At 40.5% G+C, this 20,979-nt stretch overlaps 1 protein-coding gene across 2 annotated transcripts in view; it reads left to right on the forward strand.

Annotated features, from left to right (window-relative positions):
- The window catches only part of ALG9 (ALG9 alpha-1,2-mannosyltransferase), an 86,143-nt gene that overhangs the window by 26,597 nt on the left and 38,567 nt on the right, over positions 1 to 20,979 (forward strand). Inside the window, exons 9-13 of one of the 2 annotated variants that reach the window (XM_021696248.1) lie at positions 3,681 to 3,803; positions 7,031 to 7,185; positions 9,533 to 9,662; positions 10,502 to 10,649; positions 12,046 to 12,175. In XM_021696248.1, the coding sequence (XP_021551923.1) occupies positions 3,681 to 3,803; positions 7,031 to 7,185; positions 9,533 to 9,662; positions 10,502 to 10,649; positions 12,046 to 12,175 (686 nt within the window). The remainder of the gene's footprint in view (positions 1 to 3,680; positions 3,804 to 7,030; positions 7,186 to 9,532; positions 9,663 to 10,501; positions 10,650 to 12,045; positions 12,176 to 20,979) is intronic. The other variant, XM_044919869.1, reaches the window with a different exon arrangement.

The raw sequence follows: 20,979 nt of genomic DNA on the forward strand, positions 1-20,979 counted from the left end.
AGAGCATGAGTTGGAGATAGTAGAAGATAAGATTTGATCTAAAGAAGGGGCAGGAAGTACCTGTACCTTTGAAGGTCCCATACACTTAGGTTTGGAGGATGCTCAGGAGCCTCTGGAGAGCTTCAGTGGCACGATGCCATGCAACTGGCAGGCTCTCTTTCAAATGGGAGGAGCATTGTGCCACCCTTGTCAAAGAAAGAAGGAATATTTGGACGAGGTAAAGAATACTTGTATTTAGGAAATTTAGTGTAGACATAAAATTGCAAAGTCGTAGGCAAAACATCCCTTTGGTGTCAAAGATCAAGAAGTGAAATTTCGTGTTGCAAGAAAGAAAGTGACTGGTCATGGCACTGATTTTGCTCTTACCCTTGTAACATTTCAAGTTTCGTAGATGTTGAGGTTGATAAGTATTTTTGTGTGGTGAGTGAAGAATGTGCTCTCTGAGGAGGAGTACACAGGCCTGGGGAAGGCGTGGGAGGACAGGTATGAGAAATGCTCTTCCCTCAGAAATGACATTGAATCTGCTCAAGGATGCCACTTCACAACTTAGGACACGATCCCTGCCTGTTTCTGTGTTTTTATCCACCTCTGTCAGATTGCTGCACAGGACATTTCGGAAGGCAAACGTGAATGGCCCTTATTAAAAGGCTCAAAGTTTTCCATTCTTGCTGTAGCAGAGAATGCAGCCCCAGTGAGTCTCTTGAGAGTTGACTGTCAGCCAGAGCTGTTCTAGAGCTTTCATTCTTTTGCTAATCGTTTTTGGTGAACCTTGGTGTCTTTTTGCTCTTGGTGTTGCAAATTTGACATTTATAAGAGGATTTACTATAATTTAGTTCTTGGCAGTTCTTTAAAATTATAGGTCTATAAAATGGTTTCCTTTCATTCAGTCTGGGGAACAGTAAACATTATCCCTTCTTCTAACCTCTCTGAAGGTTCCCTTCAGCTCATTTGAATGGAAGGAATTGAAGCACTTTCCCTAAAGAGGGAGATGGGTGAGTCATTCCCCGCAGACACCCTGCTTCCAGCTTTCTTTCACTGCACACTTTGCACCAGTTAAATGCGTAGCTTGTCATCCTGACGCATTTTTTTCTGCATAGTTCAGCTTTGATACTTTCCGAGAAATAGCATCAAGTATCTCCCTGGAAAGAGATGAAAGTTTTTCCTCTTTTCTCTTTTAAGGCAGGTGTCTCATCAAGTAAGGGAGGACACTGGCTGCAGAATTCACTATTTTTGTCCCTTTTTGCCCTTGTTTTTAAGACTGTTGCCTCTTGAACCTTCCCCAGTCTTGGCTTATCCTCCAATTTTTACCCAGTTCTTCCAGGAAGTAACAGTCGATTATGAAATGTTCATAGCCTAACTGTGAACTTGATCTATGAATTCCTAACAGATAAACATAGTTGAGTTTACCAACTTAATACTTTTGATTCAGAATCTCAGAGTACAGTATACCTAGGTAAAAAGATAGCCCTAGTAGGAGGGTATAATAAGTTGTGGTAGAGACAAATATTTGCTGGAAATAAAGTGCTTCTCTGAAAAAACAATATGTATTTGTAAGGATCAAAGAGAAAGAGGCTTTTTTTTTTTTTTTCCCCCTCTTGATGCTTATTAGCATCTGTAAAAGATGATGTGAAAGGTGACATCATTTCTCCTAGTCACTCTGGTTTTTCTTCTCAGGCTCAGATTTCCAAAATTTGTTTAGGAAAAAGGCAGGTCAAAGTTGATATTGCTGCCACCACATTGGTGGTCAGGAGACGATACAAAAAACTACCTTTCTTGGGGCACCTGCGTGGCTCAGTTAAGTGTTCGACTCTTGATCTCGGCTCAGGTCTTGATCTCAGGGTTGTGAGATCGAGCCCTGCGTCAGGTTTCTTGCTGGGCGTGGAGCCTACTTAAAAAAAAGACAACAAAAAACCACAAAACTACCTTTCTGGAAACTGGATTCCTAAAAGACTCAACTTAGGAAATGTGTTGTTAAATACTAATTAAAATCCAGAGAAGATACGTATTTCTGTATGAAAATCTTCAGTTTTCTGAAGCCAAAAGGTGATTTGTAAAGAATACTGGGTATAAATATGTCTCTAATGAACTTGGCCTGGGACAGGACCTCTGTTCATGGTCACCATCACTGTGCTTAGACAGAAAGGAGTGAGCTTTCCCAAAAGGTGACACACAGTTGAAGTTGAGTCTTTCCTTAGGGTACCCCCTCCCTCTTCTCCCCTAAATGTTTCTAGCATTACGGGTTTGGTTTCTAATCTTACTTTGCTGTGCAAGCTGCAAAATGTCAGGCTTTTCTGACTAGTTCTCTGCCTTCTGATTACCCTTTTAAGCAATGCTGATTGCAGGAAATTGCTGTGGTGCAAGGCGGGTGTCAACACAGTGATTAAAACCCGCGTGTGTCATTCACTGCCTGATTGAAGTAATCACACGGGAAAGAGCAGATGAAAAACCTGCTAAATGTGCAGAGGAGGGCTGGTTCTCATCATTTGGGCTTAAGGATTTCGCGTTAAAGAATCAAAACTTGCGTGAATAAGGCTTGTGTTTTCAGTCATTTTGTTTCATTCTGAGTCCTCAAAACTTCTAAGCAGGATCTGGGTCTGTGAACATTATTTCCCTAAGGAAAACAACTTACTGCTTTTTACCAAATGCAGGGTTCCCTGTATACATGACTATAGAACAGTGGTTAAGCATATCAAAGGGAAAGATCCTAGAATGTGAGTGGGTCAAACAAGTGAGAATAAAACGGGGAAAGGCCTGAATAGCTCAGTCCTGCAAGACTTGCCCCCTCCTCCCCCTGCCACACACACTCCAGAGACCAATCCCAAGTCCACAGATGGTCACTTCTGACCCACCACCTGTAGATGGGAAGTTCCAACAGCCCCCTCTTGGGGTTCAGTTAATTTGCTAGAGTGGCTCAGAGAACTTAGAGAAAAATTTACCTAAATTTACCAGCGTATTAGGGAGGATATTATAAAGGATACAAGTGAATAGCCAGATGGAAGAAATGCATAGGGCAAGCTTTGTGGGCTGGAGCTCAGAACTCCTGTTCCTTCCAGGAGCACCACACTCCTCGCAATTCTGTGTGTTCATCAACCCGGAGTTCTCCGAAGCCTGTCCTTTTGGGTTTGTGTGGAGGCTTCATTACATAGGCAGATTGGTGAAATCATTGGCCATTGGTGATTGAACTCTACTGCCAGCCCCTCTCTCCTCGGAGGTCATCAAGGTGGAACTGAAAATTCTAACCCCTCAGTCCCATGGTTGGTTTCCCTGGCCATCAGTCCCCATCCTTAGGCTACCTTGGGGCTTTCCCCAAATCTCATAATTAACAGAAGACACCCTTATCACTCTTATCGATTAGGAAATTCCAAGGGTTTTAGGAGCTCTTTGCCAGGAATGGGGATGAAGACCAAATATAAATTGCTTATTATAAATCCAGTATCACCACCAAGCTATTTAAATTATTTGGTTGTTCTGGAGAAGTGACCAATCCTATTCTCTTCCCATCTTCGGCTCTTATGCTTTCCCTGTGTGGCTGAGCTTCAGGAACTGAGTTCCCCTTGTGGACTCAGTAACTTGAGACATTGGACTATTGACATTACTTGAACAAAGAACATTTTGAGTCAAGCATTGTAAAGATGTTGAAGGCATCCACTAATGATTTCTTATCTGTTTGTTTCCCTCAGGTACGGAACCCTGGTATTTCTATTTGATTAATGGATTTCTTAATTTTAATGTAGCCTTTGCTTTGGCTCTCCTGGTCTTACCACTGACTTCTCTCATGGAATACCTATTGCAGAGATTTCATGGTGAGTAGTGTAAGGGATGATAGGTTTTTGGGGAGGAAAGAGCAAGTAACAATGTATACCAAGAAGTGAAAATGATTCTCCTACTTCTGTTCTCCATTTTTTCCCTATGGAAATGGTTGGCTTAGTGAATTTTCAACCTGTATTTGTAAATTTATGTGAAGATTTGGCTAATAATTGCAAGTTAAACTGACAAAAGGAGGAACTTTATATCCTTTCAAGTGAGGAAATCAGTATAGCCTACAGAACCACCCAGGGAGGCAAAAATAGTTAACCGAATCTCAGGAGATCAGCGTATTTGAGTCTTGTGTTTTTTAAAGAAGTGCATGTTAACATGGAAGATGGCTTAAGATAATAAGTAATAGAGGTAAACGTTCTTAGGGGAATTACTTCAACCAAAAATTTGAAAACTAAACCATACAGGGATTTCCCTCAAATCTGATACTGAAGTGAGAGAAGCTTTGGACTTCCTAAGAAACATTTGCTTCTCTTTGTTCCGTTTTGCTTCTGTGTTTGCCTTACCATGGAAGGTTTGGTTTGTCAGTTATTTTGCTTGCTTTGATTCTAGTGCACGGCCAGTGTTTTCTCAAGTTGTCACGGAGTTGGGTATCTAGTGCCCATGTTTCTTTTATGGAAGACAGATTTGAGCAGAAATTCATATGAGCTTTGGAAAGAGATTCAATTTCAGACTTTTCAGTCTGATTTGGATGCCATATGATCTCTCCATCCCACCCCTCATTCTGCTCTTCTACTATTAATGGTTTATAAAGAGTGCACTGTGTTATACTATTCGAATATGAAAGCAGTTTTCAGTCACTTTTGTTTTAACATGACCATAATGCCATTGTCCTAACAAAATCAACAGTAATTCCTTAATATCTAATACCCAGTTGGTATTCAGGTTTCCTACATTGTCTGAAAAATAGCTTTTTATAGTTAGGTTTTTTTTTTTTTAAAGAGGATCTAAAAGGGGTCATATCCTGAATTTGGTGTTAAGTTTCTTAAGCTTTTTATGAGGTTCCCCCCCCCTTCTTTTTTCCTCCTGAAGATTTCTAAAGAAATCAGGTCATTCATCCTGCAAAGTGTCCCACATTTGGATTCAGCTGTTTGTTACCTGGAGGTGTTAACTTATTTCTCCATTCCTTGTATTTCCTAAGGATCACTTTATCTTTTTTTGAAAAGTAACTTTTTTTTTTTTTAAGACTTTATTTATTTATTTGAGACAGAGAGAATGAGAGAGAGAGAGCACATGAGAGGGGGGAGGGTCAGAGGGAGAAGCAGGCTCCCTGCCGAGCAGGGAGCCCGATGCGGGACTCGATCCAGGGACTCCAGGATCATGACCTGAGCTGAAAGCAGTCGCTTAACCAATTGAGCCACCCAGGCGCCCGAAGAGTAACTTTTTTTAAACTATAAAAATAATTTATGCTTGGGCGCCTGGGTGGCTCAGTTGGTTAGGCGACTGCCTTTGGCTCAGGTCATGATCCTGGGGTCCTGGGATCGAGTCCCGCATCGGGCTCTCTGCTTGGCGGGGAGTCTGCTTCTCCCTCTGACCCTCCTCCCTCTCATGCTCTCTGTCTCTCATTCTCTCTCTCTCAAATAAATAAATAAAATCTTTAAAAAAAAAAAAAATAATTTATGCTTGTGGAGAATTTGGAAATGCTTGTGATGTAAGTATAAAAACAGCGTATTAAGCTGTTCTCTACAGTATGAATCCAATTTTGGTTTAAAATGTAATTTACACACATGTCCACCTAGTAAGAAAATGAATGCTGTTTTTTTTTTATACTTTCTGTGTATTTTATAATAGAAAAAATACTCTTAAAGGAAAAAAACAAAAATATAAAGAATCAGGAAAGAAATTGCCTGTTATTCCATCGGGTAGTACAACTGTAGTTCTGATTTTGTACATTTTATGGAGGACATTCAGAATTTTAGGTCATATTTTATTTTTTTAATGTTTAAATATTTAGTAATCTCTACCCTTAATGTGAGACTTTAACTCACGACCCCAAGATCAGGAGTCCCATGCTCTTCTGACTGAGCCAGCCAGGTGCCCCAGGCCATATTTTAAAATGTATTTGTTTAAAAAAAATGTATTTGTTAGCCTTTTAAGATACAGAAGAGAAAAAGATTTCATTTTCTTATAATTTAGAAAACTCCAACCTAAAAAACTTCCTGGGAAGGTATAAATCCTAAATTATAGCCTAAAATCTCATGGTAAAATCTTAGAGTAGAAAGTTTAAAGGATAAGCTTGGTATTTCAGTTCCAGAATTTTCATCCCTGAGGAGTTTCTACAAAAATCCAGATAATTTAGGAATACCAAGATGGATCTTGGTGGCAATCCAGAGTTTTTCCTCTAAACTTGCTCATTGTAGACATAATGAACACCAGGGGGCGCTGTCTATCTACCCTTGCCAGTGATTTCTAGGCACTGCTGATTATGACTAATAGAAGCACAGTAGGGGGTGCCTTCCTGGTGGGTTGCAGGTTTATCACTTAGTGTTCATGTACCTAATCTTGGGAACTTTCCAGCAGGTGCTTGGGTCTTAGCGTTCATTAAATTCCTTTAATTCTTTAACATGCTTCAAGTATATTTGGGTTCCAATTTTGGGATTCAGAGTGGCTGCCTATTGTAAAAGAAGAGAGAAAACATCATCAGTGAATTTCCTTTAAGAGTGTTTTTATATTTGCTTTGAAACAAACTCTTTTGTGGCTTGACGAAAGCCAGTGATGGGTTTGAGAATCCAGCTTTTTCTTTCCTTTGATCTATAGCTATTTGAACAGACTGATTGGTATATAAGAAAGGAGATTAATGTATTAAACAGAACATGGGAATTAAAACCCAAGAAAGGAGTTTATGTTACGCTTTTGGTTAATCTCAGGAACCTTCAATCTTAGTGGCAGGACTCACTGGGGAGCGAAGACTTTTTTCTTCAGTGTAGAAATTATTAAGCTCTGTTAACCCATTTGCTTGACTTTCATTTGTGTTCTAGCCAAATCCAGTATTGTGCCTCCTGTTAGATATTGGCTCTCTTGGGGGATGTCAGGAGTATACACCTCTTTCTACTTAACCCCTTTACTGCATCAGAGAAAGTGTGACTACAAGAGCTGAAACATTTTATGGGGTGCCGTAGGGCGTATTCCTGTTTGAGATCAAGAGAACATTGAAACTAAAAATGTTGTTTCGTTCTAATATGGTGAAAGGTGGATATTTTTCTGTGTCTTACAGTTCAGAATTTAGGCCACCCATATTGGCTTACCTTGGCTCCAATGTATATTTGGTTTATAATTTTCTTCATCCAGCCTCACAAAGAGGAGAGATTTCTTTTCCCTGTATATCCACTTATATGTCTCTGTGGCGCTGTGGCCCTCTCTGCACTTCAGGTGAGTTTCAGGGAAACGCATATCTTCTTCGTTCCATTTCACTTTCTAAACTGGTCATAAAGCTTAAAGGCAAATTACAGAATGCTTCCCCCAAGATATTTTATCCATGCGTTAAACTTGATACAGATCATATTATTAAAGCTTTATGTATTGATTGCTTGGCTGTTGATCATACTCTTAAGCTGGTTACATATTTGCACTGTTAATTTGTGTGTTAATTTCTTTCTGTTGCCAACAAGAATCCACTTGATGTTAAAGGAGTTTTATTAAGTCATTGTATAGGCCTACCACAGGATGGTGGCATCACAGCAGAGCTACTGGAATGTTTGCTCTTCAACTCCGAGATCAGATTAAAACTTGCTCAAGTGTTTGGAATAACATCAGGCATTTAGCAATGTGGGACACTTTGTAATCCTGTCTTAAAACCTGTCCAGGTCAATTCCTTGTCAGAACTAATCTTGAATATCTTTCTGTCTCTGGCCTCAGAAGCCTCCAGGCTCTTTTTTGACCTCTGCTACCATTTGCAACTGGCAGTAAAGAGTAATTAGGGTGACAGTTTAGAGATATAATTCATCCATTTAAAAAGTGTAAAAAATTAAATGGTTTCTAGTATATTCACACATATGTGTAACCAACACCACAGTGAACTTTAGAATATTACCACCTCAAAAGCCCTGTACCCCTTAGCTGTTATCACCACCCCCCTCTTCATATCTCCCCAGCCATAAGCAACTACTATTTTCTGTCTCTGTAGATTTGCCCATTCTAGGCATTCCATGTAAATGGAGTGCTAAAGTACGTGGTCTTCTGTGACTGGCTTCTTTCATTCAGCATTATGTTTTTAATACTCATCCATGTTAGGATGGTAGTTTAAGAAAAAATTTTAAATTATAAAAGTAATTGAACTTTACTGCACATAATTTTTCATTTACTACTTTTTAAAAAAGATTTATTTGAGAGAGCATGCGCGAGAGTAAGAGCATGTGGGCGTGGGGGGGGAGGGGAGCAGAGGGAGAGAGAAACCCAAGCAGACTCCTTGCTGAGCGTGGAGCCTGATATGAGGCTCAATTCCACGACTCTGACATCACGACCTGAGCCAAAACCAAGTCAGACACTCAATCAACTGTGCCACCCAGGCACCCCACTTTTACTACTTTATAAATTAGTCCTACTATCCTAACAAAACCACCTTCCTTACAGCATTTTTACCTATCACATACCAAAGTTTATTAGGGTTGTAATCTCAATGTACATATAATTTTACATCCCTTTTAATATAACTACAGTAGATCATTTTCAGGGTTGTCATATCTATACCCATCTTTTGAATAGGAGTATGTTCTAAATTTGGTATAAAAACATTATGTAATGTATGTAATATACTGACTTTGTTACATAGAATGATTAGATACATAATTTATGGTAGGTTTAGGATGCTTATTTCCGTATTATAAACAATGCTAGGATGAATATCTTTCTTTAGGTGTTTGGATTGTTTCCCTAGGACAGATTCCCCCAAATCTGAAGGAGTTTAAACACATTTATGGCACTAACAAGTAAATATTTGCAAAATTTTACTTCCCCAAAGTTTAGGTCTAGTCTAAGAAGGAAAAAAGAAAATAAATCTAATGGGAACGTGCTCAAAGATTGTAGAATTCATGTATGTATGTATATATTGTAATAATAATCCTCTGGTTTGTAAAGTAGTTTAGCAGATAATTAACCGCATTTTCCTGATGCTCTGTGAGAGGAATTCTTTTTTCTTGTTTGGTCATGAGACATTCTGTTGATACTAAAACTGATGAAAACTTCTCAGCGAGAAAAGTAAAGATGAACACTTGTTACATCAAAATAGAGATACTTCATATATCAAAGCAAACTGCCAAAAAGCACTTTTGTTTATTTAATCTATTTATTAAGAACACTCTTTTTTTTAAGTAGGGTCCACGCCCAACACGGGGCTTGTACTCACAACCCTGAGATCAAGAGTCGCATGCTCCACCGACTGAGCCAGCCAGGCACACCAGCACTTTTGTTTAAATATTAAAAAAAAAATAAATTATTAGGACCTTAAGCACTAGAGAGGTTTCCAAATATTTTTCCTATGAAGCTGGTGAGAATTCCTCTGGTTGGGCTGACCTGTAGATAGTCTTAACGGAATTTGTTTTCATCTTAGAACTTGGAGCGGGTACCTCACTTAAGTGTTTGCAAATGCTCAGACCCTTAATAGACTCTCTTCTGCTGCTTCTTCCCTCTTGGTGTTGTTATGATGTTTTCTGATTATATTATGTATATTCTGCAAGTTTTTTTTTTTTTTTTTTTTCAATACAGTTTTCTTTCCTTCTAGAAATGTTACCACTTCGTGTTTCAGCGATACCGCCTGGAGCATTACACGGTGACGTCGAACTGGCTGGCATCGGGAATGCTCGTCCTGTTTGGGCTCTTGTCCTTTTCTCGCTCTGTGGCACTGTTCAAAGGTAGGTGCACAGAGAATGTCTTGCCCCAGACTCACGAGGCACTTCACCTTGGGTTTTGATGGATATGTGATTAACACAGTTCAACTTCAGCTGGGAGGAGGACTGCTGTAAAGAGACCCCGTGGACTTAATATTGTGACAGGAATGTGACTTCTCTTCCTTAAAATGAAAGAGAAGACTGAGAATTCTACAGGGAATTTCTGACTGACTATAAAATTTTTTTTCTGGGCGCCTGGGTGGCTCAGTTGGTTAAGCGACTGCCTGGAGTCCCGGGATCGAGTCCCACATCAGGCTCCCTGCTCAGCAGGGAGTCTGCTTCTCCCTCTGACCCTCCCCCATCTCATGCTCTCTCTCTCTGTCTCATTCTCTCTCTCAAATAAATAAATAAAATCTTTAAAAAAAAATTTTTTTTTTTCTATTCTTGGTTTTTTTTGTTGTTGTTGGTTTTTTAAAGGATGCTTTTTCATTTTGAAGGATGAATTAAGGAAGCGTTGAACATAGGAAGCAAATTTGGGGCTTAATTCCCATGATTATATTCTTCCTGTAATTATTATTTGGATCCAGAAGATTAAAATGTGCTCAAAGAAAGAAGTTAAAAAGGCAGAAGGGTGTAGAGAAGGGCAAGAAAGCAAATGCTGTTTGGTAGAACAGGGTCTCTGCTGTGATCATCTTGCTCACTGGAGAGACACTGTGTATCAGTGGGGCAGGCTTCATGTGCTGGGGACCTTCACACTCTTCAGTTACACACGAGTTACAGGGCGACGTTCACGTGCATTATGATTCATTGTCAGCCTCTCATCTTACTCATCTTTGGCTTTCACAAACCTCTCTTCCTTCCAGGGTATCACGGGCCCCTTGATTTGTATCCAGAATTTTACCGAATTGCCACGGACCCAACCATCCACACTGTCCCAGAAGGCAGGCCTGTGAATGTCTGTGTAGGAAAGGAATGGTATCGCTTTCCCAGTAGCTTCCTTCTGCCTGATAAGTAAGTTTTCCTTTAATTCCTAGAGTTTTATTTTTTATGTTTATTATTATTTATTTATTTTTAAAATATTTATTTGACAGAGAGGCAGCGAGAGAGGGAGCACAAGCAGGGGGAGAGGGAGAAGCAGGCTTCCCGCCGAGCAGGGAGCCCGATGCGGGGCTCGATCCCAGGGCCCTGGGATCATGACCTGAGCCGAAGGCAGATGCTTAACGACTGAGCCATCCAGACGCTCCCTAATTCCCAGAGTTTTAAATCAAGGAGTAAAAATAGCAATTCTATGATAGTGTCTCCTTAATTTTTCTTTCATGTTCGGATTTTCACAAAAAGTTGTTGGATAATTGACCACATCAGAGCTGTGAGATCTGCACTGTGCAACCACAGTGGTGTTCAGTGGACTGGTGGCTGTGTCTGGCCATGCACCCCATGCTCCCTGTAACTGCGGGGACTTCTAAAAACCCCTGGGGCCCCAGGCTCCTGCTAGTGGCTCTTCCTGAGGATTCATATGTAAATTTCAATAATCATCTGATATTAATCCACTTCCAAAAGTGGTCTAGAAACTCTAGCTATAATTATGAGTGTTTTTAGAGAAGAAATGTTTGTCATCCAATGATAGTGAAAGTTCTTTACCAGCATGTGGACGCTGGGGAAAGCTCTGGTTAAGGTAAGTGTACCACTTGCCTTCATGCTCTCTGTTGGATGATAGCGTAGGCTCAGGAGTTCCTTGTGTTTGCTTGATTCGGACGGAGAAGGTCCTATTTAGGGAAAAGGGAAGTCGGGTTAAGATGAGTCGTGTTGTTCCATTTGGGGATTGGCTTCAGCAGCTTAGCTGGTGGGGGTATCTCGTGCTGAAGGAAGATCGTGTACCGGTCATTAATCATTAAATTAAAATGCAGGGTGGTTTGTTTTTTTTTTTTGAAGTATTAACTAACGTTAGCCTTTGCCTTTTACCTTTGCAATAGTTTCACAACTAAAGATACTTGTGAGAATTACTCAGGGACAAAGTACTTCTCCCACAGTGTGTTCTTGCATTTCACTCTTTTCCTTCCTGATGAATTTGCTTTGCTTTGGTCAGGGCCTCTCTCATGTGGTTATTGGTGATAAACTGGGATGCTTCTCTGGTTGTTTGGGGGAAGGACTATTTGGTTGCAAATTTTACTGCTAGGAGTTGGTGGAGTGGGTTGAGAGACCTGTCACTGAGAATTTCTCAGCGATGTTGGACTGAATCATGACCTTTGCCTCTATGCCCCCTGGCGCAGCTTTTAGCAGAAATACTTTTTTCTCCAAGCGAGATGTTTTTCACATGAAATTATTATTTTTTTTTGGCTTATTTCAAGTACATTTAGCAATATGGGCCCCCTGTGTTTTTCTTACTCTTCCTTATTTGTGTTTCTGACAGTTGGCAGCTTCAATTCATTCCATCAGAGTTCAGGGGTCAGTTACCAAAACCTTTTGCGGAGGGACCGCTGGCCACTCGAATTGTTCCTACTGACGTGAATGACCAGAACCTGGAGGAGCCATCCAGATACGTAAGGGCGACAGTTTCTTTCACCACTTGAAAGTTCTACCCTAAAATCTGTTGGCATACACGTTGGAGCTTTGATTAAATGGGAATTTCTTAGAAAGTGATTTCTTTAGGGTAAGAGATGTAACAGCTTTTGTTGAGAAAGAATAGTAGCGGGGCACCTGGGTGGCTCAGTCGTTAAGCGTCTGCCTTCGGCTCGGGTCATGATCCCAGGGTCCTGAGATCGAGTCCCACATCGGGCTCCCTGCTCAGTGGGGAGCCTGCTTCTCCCTCTCCCACTCCCCCTGCTCGTGTTCCCTCTCTCGCTGTGTCTCTCTCTGTCAAATGAATAAAATCTTTAAAAAAAAAAAAGAAAAAAAAAAGAAAGAATAGTAGCACTTTTAGAATTTCCTTTTATTTTCTGTGAAACACATAGTTCAATGTATTTTCTGAGCCGGTCTGGAAATTTTCTTATGTTGAATTCGAATCATTTTGAAACACATTCTGAAACTCTTATCATTCCCTGGCTCATTAAAATATTTGGTGGGGAACTTTCAAGTTCTCAGTAGACCTTTGACCTAATTATCAGTGTATTCTGGTTTTAGCAAATGGACGTCAGTGAGTGAAGGCTATTTTCCTGGTGAGCGCATGGTGCAATCTCTGTCAGGGTCATGCTCTTTCACCCACTCATTTTTATGTACTCCAGGATCCCATGTGGTTTTTTTTCAGTTCCTTTGAAAGATGACACTTGCGCCATTTGATATTTGTAAAATCTTTGTAGAAAAGGTGAATGCAATAAAGATAATGTTCCTGGTTCCCGGAGACAGGAGAAGAGTATTTTGTAGAATTATTAGAAAGCACTTTTTTTTGGCAACCTGTCTTTTAAAGAAACATTTGATGGTTTAGATGTCAAACACATTTTGGGTAGGTTTTCCCATATACTTCCTATATGAAATGACCGGGACTCGTGGTATTGTGAAGGGCTCCTGCAGCCGCACATGGCCTTTTGTCTCCCAGGTGGAGACCCTTGGGCTGATGAGGGAGAGTCTTACTGTGGGAGTTTAAGCTATAAGCTATGGAAATGGCCATTGTCAGGTACATATTTGGCCTGGCCCCCTGAGAAGGTAAGATCTGTATTCCATCAAGGGGTTATATCAGAGTTTTTTTTTTCCTAACTTAAGCGTCTGATTCCTGGAGCGTTGAAAATACCCCAGGATGGGGTAAAGTGTTTTTGGTCATTTTTGTTTTAGCTGCAGATACTCTCCTGACAGCAGGCCTTGATGGGGATCACCATGAGGACATGGAGAGTCAGAAGGTTGGGCACGTGCACTATAATGGAAGCGGGGGCGGCACAGGTTCAGAGTGATGTTTAAGAAGGAGGATGGACTTTGGAGTCAAGTAGGCCTGAATTCAAATCCTACTTCTCTTGCTTACTTTGGTGACCTTGGGCAAATTAGTTAACTTCTCTATTTAATTTGTTTCTATCTGTAAAATGGAATAATGGCACCCATTTGGAAGATTATAATGAGCTTAGATATTCTGTCTTATTTAGCATAGTGTGGTACATAGATTTTCCCACAAATGTTCTTAATCTGATAATGGTATATCAGAGGGATTGGAGGTAAAGGGACCCTTAAGAGGATTTATCATCTGCCTGAATCTCTCTCTCCTTCCTTCCTTTTCTTGTTTTCCATCCTGATTTTTGTCCGCCCACACCCATCATTGCCTTTTCCATCCCAGTGACTTTGCTTATCTTGGTGACTGGGCCTAGACTACCTTGGCCTCCCTCCATCTGCCATCAAAACTCTTTTCCTGTCTGTAGCCTTTCCCACCTACTTAAGCCCGTAGTGAGCTGTGCTCCTTTAAATGCCTGAAATACTTTACCGCTCATTTGGCCATTCATTTTTGTCTTACGTTATTTACGTATTTCTGATATGTATGTCCTGTGTCTCCTCATCAGCCTGTGAATGCTGTGGAGAGAATGCCTGCACCCCGTTTCTTCTGTATTCACTGAAGCATCTGGGATAGTGCTGTGTGTCTGGTAGTTAGCCTGCATGTGTTTTCTGAGTGGGGAAATGAACGTTCCTCATCATTCGCACAGCGATCTTGAGAGAAAGCTGGCTATAAAATCTTACAGTGGCCTTTTGCACATTTCTCAGGCTTTGGTCACTGGTTGTCTTTGGTTAGATCATATTCCCATATTCTCTGCTAGCAGACACTGTTAAATTTAGTTCAGTGTCTCTGTTAGCTTTACCCAAAAGCAAAGATTTTTCGGAATACCTGTAAGAGTCACCAAAATGCTGATTCAAAACAAAGTCTGATGTATCTGAGTGTGTAGTGTCCACCGTTGTGCTCGTCCACCTTCCTGTGTTTGAGAGTTTTCCTGCAAAGCTCTTTCTGACGTTTCCTGCCTGGAAGGACAAGTGTCTTCCAAATCCAGGCTGCTCACCTTTCACCCTTTGGAAAGTAAAGGAGACATTTGACAGTTGCTGTGAATTCAACGTGAATGATGATCAGGGATTCATTTCTTTCAGTCAGTTGGTTTTCTTCTGATGATAAAAACATATAAATTCATTGTATAAAATAATGAAAGCTATCAATAAAAAAGTCATCTATAATCTTATTACCCGAATTTTAAACTATGTTTACCATTTTGGTCTTTTTGTCTTTTACTTGTTTCCCTTGCATATGTGTAGATAGGTATGTTAACAAAAATGTCAATTATTAAAAAAAATTTTAATGTAGTTTTTAAGAAACAGTGCCAGGATTGTGGCTGTGATAATAACTTGGCCTGGTGTGTAGGAGTACATGCTAGACTACGTCAGTGCTCGTTCCTCCCGGTATCAGTCCTGGTTCTTTTGAGAAGGCCAAGTCATGATGTTCCCTGTCTTTGCTCAGCATGTGGGATGCACAGTGCTTTTATCAGCCCACTGGCTCTGAGAGACGGGTTTTAGCCAACCTTCGGCTTCAGTGCTCAGTGGTGAGGTCTGTCTCCTCTTTCTGGTCTGCGTGGAAATGAGGATACATGCAGGACTTCCTTTACTTCACTCTCCTCCTTGACGTCTGAGTCGATCAAGAATTAAGAGTGTTTGTAAATGCTCTGTGGTTTCTATGGCACTGTTGGAACCATTTGCAGAAATATTTTTATTTTGCTCCCTATTCTTTCATTCAGTCTTTCATGAGTAGCTTTTGAACATCTCATTATTGAACGGGTGCATGCCAGATTTCCTGCCAAAATCAAGGTGTGAATTTAGAAGATACATTCAGTGTCTCCTCTTCATTAATTGACAAATCCAGTTTTTCATTGGCTATTTCAAGGTGAATGATCTCCTTCTGACTCCAAATCTGATACCTGATGTGGGAGCTACAGAAGTAACAAACACCTGTTCAGGAGGGATCTCAGACTTTTCTCTGATTTTAACTTAATGCGTAAACAGACTTGGAGGAAGCTTGTCCATCTGTTCTCTTTGAAAAAATGGAAGTGTTCACTGATGACTTTTCCCCAAACAGTGATACAGTCAGTTCTGCTCTAACTTGATATAAAGTTGCTAAAAATCATTGTGTGGTAAAAAACCACGAGGCTCCTGTTTCACATTTAGGTCTTTCAACCATTTTGAGTTTATTTTTGTGTGTGGTGTAAGGAAATGGTCCAGTTTCATTCTTCTGCATGTGGCTGTCCAATTTTCCCAACACCATTTGTTGAAGAGACTGTCTTTTTTCCATTGGACATTCTTTCCTGCTTTGTCGAAGATTAGTTGACCGTAGAGTTGAGGGTCCATTTCTGGGCTCTCCGTTCTGTTCCATTGAAAAACAAAAACAAAAAACCACAAGGCTTATGGGAAAAATGGGATTAGGGACACAGTACTCAAAAACGTTGTCAGTGACACATAAAAGAAGATATGAGCCTATAAAAATGGTCGCACAGTTTCACATATGTTGAGTGGCTGAAAGTACGTAGGTACTAGAGTAATGGGGGAGTTTACCTTGAAACAGACCTGAAGCAGAGGTGCTGGAAGGCTTATCTGCAGTAGGTCAGAAAGTCCTCCTGCCAGAGCGGTCGGTGTGGCTCGGAGCACGGCGTGTGCTGCGGACATGGCGAGACCACGGAGTGCGTGCACATGCACTTGGTGTATTCCTTCTCTGACAACTCAGCCGAGTGCAGTTTGCCTGCTTCACCGCGGGTTTCTCGTGGATTGAATGACACGAGCAAAAGCAGAAATTGAATTACGCTATATCCGTTGTGTGGGAACAAATTTGCATTTTCAAAACAAGTGTTACAACAGAATTGACTGTATATTCAGTCAAAACTTAAGTTTTGACTTAAGTACTTGTTCTTAAGTCCTTGCTTTTCCCATTTAATCAGTGGGAAGAATTATGAATTTGGAAGGGAATTTAAGATACCACAGAGTCCATGATTTCTTCATTTTATGGGTGAAGAAATGGAGGCTCAGAGGGGTTGTAACCTGACAAAGGTTAGTCCTAGTATGAGAAGCTTGGTTTCAGGATTCCCCAATATTCTTTTCACACCTCCTCTTACTTCCAAAGCCACTTATAGTTTATACCATATGGCATATCCCTTGAGTGTATGTGTGTGTTCATGGTTAATCATTCTTTGATGTAATAAGGTTGAATAGACAATAGCTGAGCATTAATTTTTAAAGAAGTTACTTTACATTTCTCAGCTCGGGTATACATATATAAATGCCAGGTATTTTAAGTGGCAATTGTTGTGTTTATGTTTATAGAAATAATTAGGGTCCTCACCCCCTTTCATTCTTTCTGTCCTCTTTATCTTATCCTTCCTCCTCCTCCTTATTAGAAGTCCTTACTGCAGCAGAACATAAGTTGTCCTATAGATAATCCTTGCTAATTGTTATCAGGCTAATATTGAAGCAGAAGAAGGTTCAAATTGCTATAATACGTGCAGTGGGATAAGATTGGAATCGCTAAGAATTTAAGTGAAGGCTGTTCGTAATGCTTCTTTAAAATTAATTCTCTGGTATCCATTATGTTGACATTTAGAAAAGTGAACTTTCCATGATCTTTAGTGGTTGAATGACCAAAAATTTTTACCTGTGAGTTCACATTTTTATAGTGCAGTACATTTTTACTCAAGAATGTAGGGTTTCAATTGACAAATACATGTTTAGCAAGTATGGGAGATGAAAAAACTATAAAACAGTCTGTGCCTCTGGGTGACAACTACTTAATGTAAGTGGAGTTTATGTAAAAGAAGAAAAGCCAGAAAAATACTTGGAAGTCTTTCCCTATCAGGTGTATTCTCCTAGGCCTCAGTGCTCCTATTTAAAAAAAAAAAAAAAAAGAAATCATAGAATATTGATGCCTGGTAAAATGATGGCAAGAGCACTGGGCTGGGTGTTAGAAGCACCTGTAATTCCTTTCGGGAACTGAATGAAGTATGTATTTTTTTCCTTAAATGACTTTGTGAGTTTCCAAGGCCATTGAAGTAGTTTTGCATCTGCTTCTAATTTGCTGTGACTACATCTGAAATCCAGTTGCAATTTCAGGATATCCCATTACCTGTTTTCTTTTTTAAGATTTTTTATTTATTTGACGGAGAGAGACACAGCGAGAGAGGGAACACAAGCAGGGGGAGTGGGAGACGGAGAAGCAGGCTTCCCGCCGAGCAGGGAGCCCGATGCGGGGCTCGATCCCAGGACCCTGGGATCATGACCTGAGCCGAAGGCAGATGCTTAACGACTGAGCCACCCAGGCGCCCCTAAAATCTTTTTTTTTTTTTTAAAGATTTTATTTATTTGTTAGAGCACAAGTAGGGGGAGTGGCAGGCAGAGGGAGAAGCGGGCTCCCCACTGAGCAAGGACCCTGGGATCATGACCTGAGCCGAAGGCAGACGCTTAACGACTGAGCCACCCAGGCGCCCCTCATTACCTGTTTTCTAATCAAATATTTAATGGTGGCAAATCTTGAGATGTGACTCCTGGGCCATGGGACCTAATGACCAGAGATGGCAGTCTGTGTGCTGCCTCTGTCCCATAGGAGCGGAGTATATGTTAGGGGCACACTGTGCTGTGTAGTCAGCCTGAGTGATGCTGACATTGGGGAGTTGGAGATACATGGCCACGGGCCCCACCCCTGCAAAATCTCCACTCCAGCTGAGAAAGCAGAGCGAGGAATATTTATTCCTGCCCAACTCCCCTGAGCTCAAACCACCTCAACAAAATGTACACTTTTTATTAATGATGTCTTGATCTCTGTCTCAGGCCTTTTCTTTGAGAATATGTATTTTTCTTTGTCTGAGGTGGTATTAAATTTTTGTCCTTAACATACATTTATTGAGAAGATGTAAACAATGTTCTATTGATTATCAATAAATTAGTTTGAATTCCACCCCCCATACCTTTTTTTCCTTCTGCTTTAGAGGTGCTGATTTGTTCTTCTCCAAAGCTTTTAGTGGGTTCTTAGAAACTGAAAGAAGTCACATTTCTTTCAAAATGAGTCTTAAATGCTTGTATTTTACAAAATTTTAAACTAAGGCATATTTTTAGCTTCAACAGCTGGTTGATATGTAGCCTGTGACTAATGAAATGAAACACATTTTTGTTTCACGATCATGTGTTAATGTCACCCTACAATTTTGTTATTTTTGATGCAAGAAAGAATGATTAAATCTGAAGAAACAAAAAAATGAGCTTTTTGGTTACACTTTAAGGCAGATTTAAATCCAGTCTCTTGGTTTTTGAACTGTAGATGATGTTATGGAGCATGGGCTCAGATTTTGCATTTTGAGATATTGGCAAAATTGAGAGAAGAAACTATTCTTTTTGATTCTAGCTCTTAGACCCAAGGGGCAGTAGTCACTTGGTGTTACCAGGGTTTCAACTGAGAAAACTCAAATCAAAAACTAAAAATAGTCACACTAAAATAGTCTATATATATAATATGATCCAGATTTTGTAAGGAAAAATCTATATCTGTAGAAAAGAAGCTCTGGGACATAAACTAACAGGTGGATGGTAATTTGGGTGGTGGGATTATAGGGAATTTTTTTTTTAATGCATTTAAAAATATTTTTATAGGGTGCCTGGGTGGCTCAGTTGATTGGGTGTCTGCCTTCGGCTCAGATCATGATCTCAGGGTCCTGGGACTGAGCCCCACATCGGGCTCCCTGCTTGCAGGGAAACTGCTTCTCTCTCTCTCTCTCTCTCTCTCACTATCTCTCGCTATCTCTCTCTCTCTCTCTCGCTATCTCTCGCTATCTCTCTCTCTCTCTCTTGCTATCTCGCTATCTCTCGCTATCTCTCTGTCTCTCGCTATCTCTCTTGCTCGCTGTCTCGCTAGCTAGCTCGCTCTCAAAGTCTTTAACAAAAAAAGCTAAATTTCCTTTAAAAAATATTTTTATAGTAAGTCATGCTATACTTTCATCATTTTTTAAAAAAAGATTTTGAGAGAGAGCGAGACAGAACACAAGCAGGGGGAGCGGCAGGCAGAGGGAGAGGAAGAAGCAGGCTCCCAACAAGCAGGGAGCCCGACTCGGGGCTTGATCTCAGGACCCCGGGATCATGATCTGAGCCAAAGGCAGACGCTTAACCAACTGAGCCACCCAGGTGCCCTTGTACTTTCATCATTTTTAAAAAAGAGCCCTAATAGGGGCTAGAGATACCAAATCTTTGTTCTGTGTTCTCTGCTAAATTATATATTTAAGGGCAAGGGTTCATGTCTTTGTCCTTACTCTTTGAAACCTCCACCATATTGAACATAGGGCGTATACACAGAGGATGATTTAAAAAGTTTTAAACTGGGGCTCCTGGGTGGCTCAGTCGTTAAGCGTCTGCCTTCGGCTCAGGTCATGATCCCAGTCTTGGGATCCTAAGTCCCAGATGCTTAATGACAGAGCCACCCAGGTGCCCCAATAAATAAAATCTTAAAGAAGTTTTAAACTAAAATACTTAACATCGCCTTTCATTTAGTCATCTTGAATTCAAGAGAGGCCTAACCAAACCCTGATGATAATAATAGACATTTAGACTAATTAGGACTTAAGCACTATCATTCCTCAAGATCTAGGTGTAGTCCTCTTAGGGTGCTAGGTTACAAGCTCCAGAGGACAGGCACCGTGTCCTTCCCATCGTTGTATTGCTGGCAGGGCCCAGCACGGCATAGATATTAGCTGACGAGCCTTGTCAGTCTTCATTAACAGGTCCCAGACCGAAAGAAACGCTTCACTCTCCTGCTGCCTCTTGTTTTAAGGAGAAAATCCCCGAACCCCTGATTTCTATAGCTATCTCTGCCTGCCTTTAATAAGGAACAGAACAAATAGGTTTGTGTTACCTATCAAGATGCCAATCCACGAAAAACGTTCATGTTACTGCCTTAATATCATAGCATTTACTGTAAGACTGGTTAGCAGTTTGTTTTTTAGAAAACAGTATTGATACCTTTTTTTGATTAGTGTTATCTCTATTCTTCAAGTCTCATCACTCTGTGTTCAGTCCTTTCCATTTCTCCTCTCATGATGAAGGATTTTTGGGAAGGTTTTGTTTATTTTTGCCTTATATATTATTTGAGTTTGTTTTGAGAAAGATACACCCTTCTATTACGGACACAGGTTAACCAGTTCCAGTCACATATACCATCCCACCAAATCTCGAGGCTCTTTATTGCTTTCTTTTTTTTTTTCATTTAATAAACTTTTTTGTTAAATACTTAGATTCCCAGGAATTACAAAGGTCATACAGAGAAGGGTGCACGTACACTTCATCCAGTTTCCCCACCATAACTGGAGTATAATTCCCAAACCAGGAAATTGGCATTAGTATGATTCTGTGCCATTTTGTTACCTGTATATAG

Source organism: Neomonachus schauinslandi, chromosome 11 (assembly GCF_002201575.2).
Source record: "Neomonachus schauinslandi chromosome 11, ASM220157v2, whole genome shotgun sequence".
Classification (NCBI taxonomy): domain Eukaryota; kingdom Metazoa; phylum Chordata; class Mammalia; order Carnivora; family Phocidae; genus Neomonachus; species Neomonachus schauinslandi.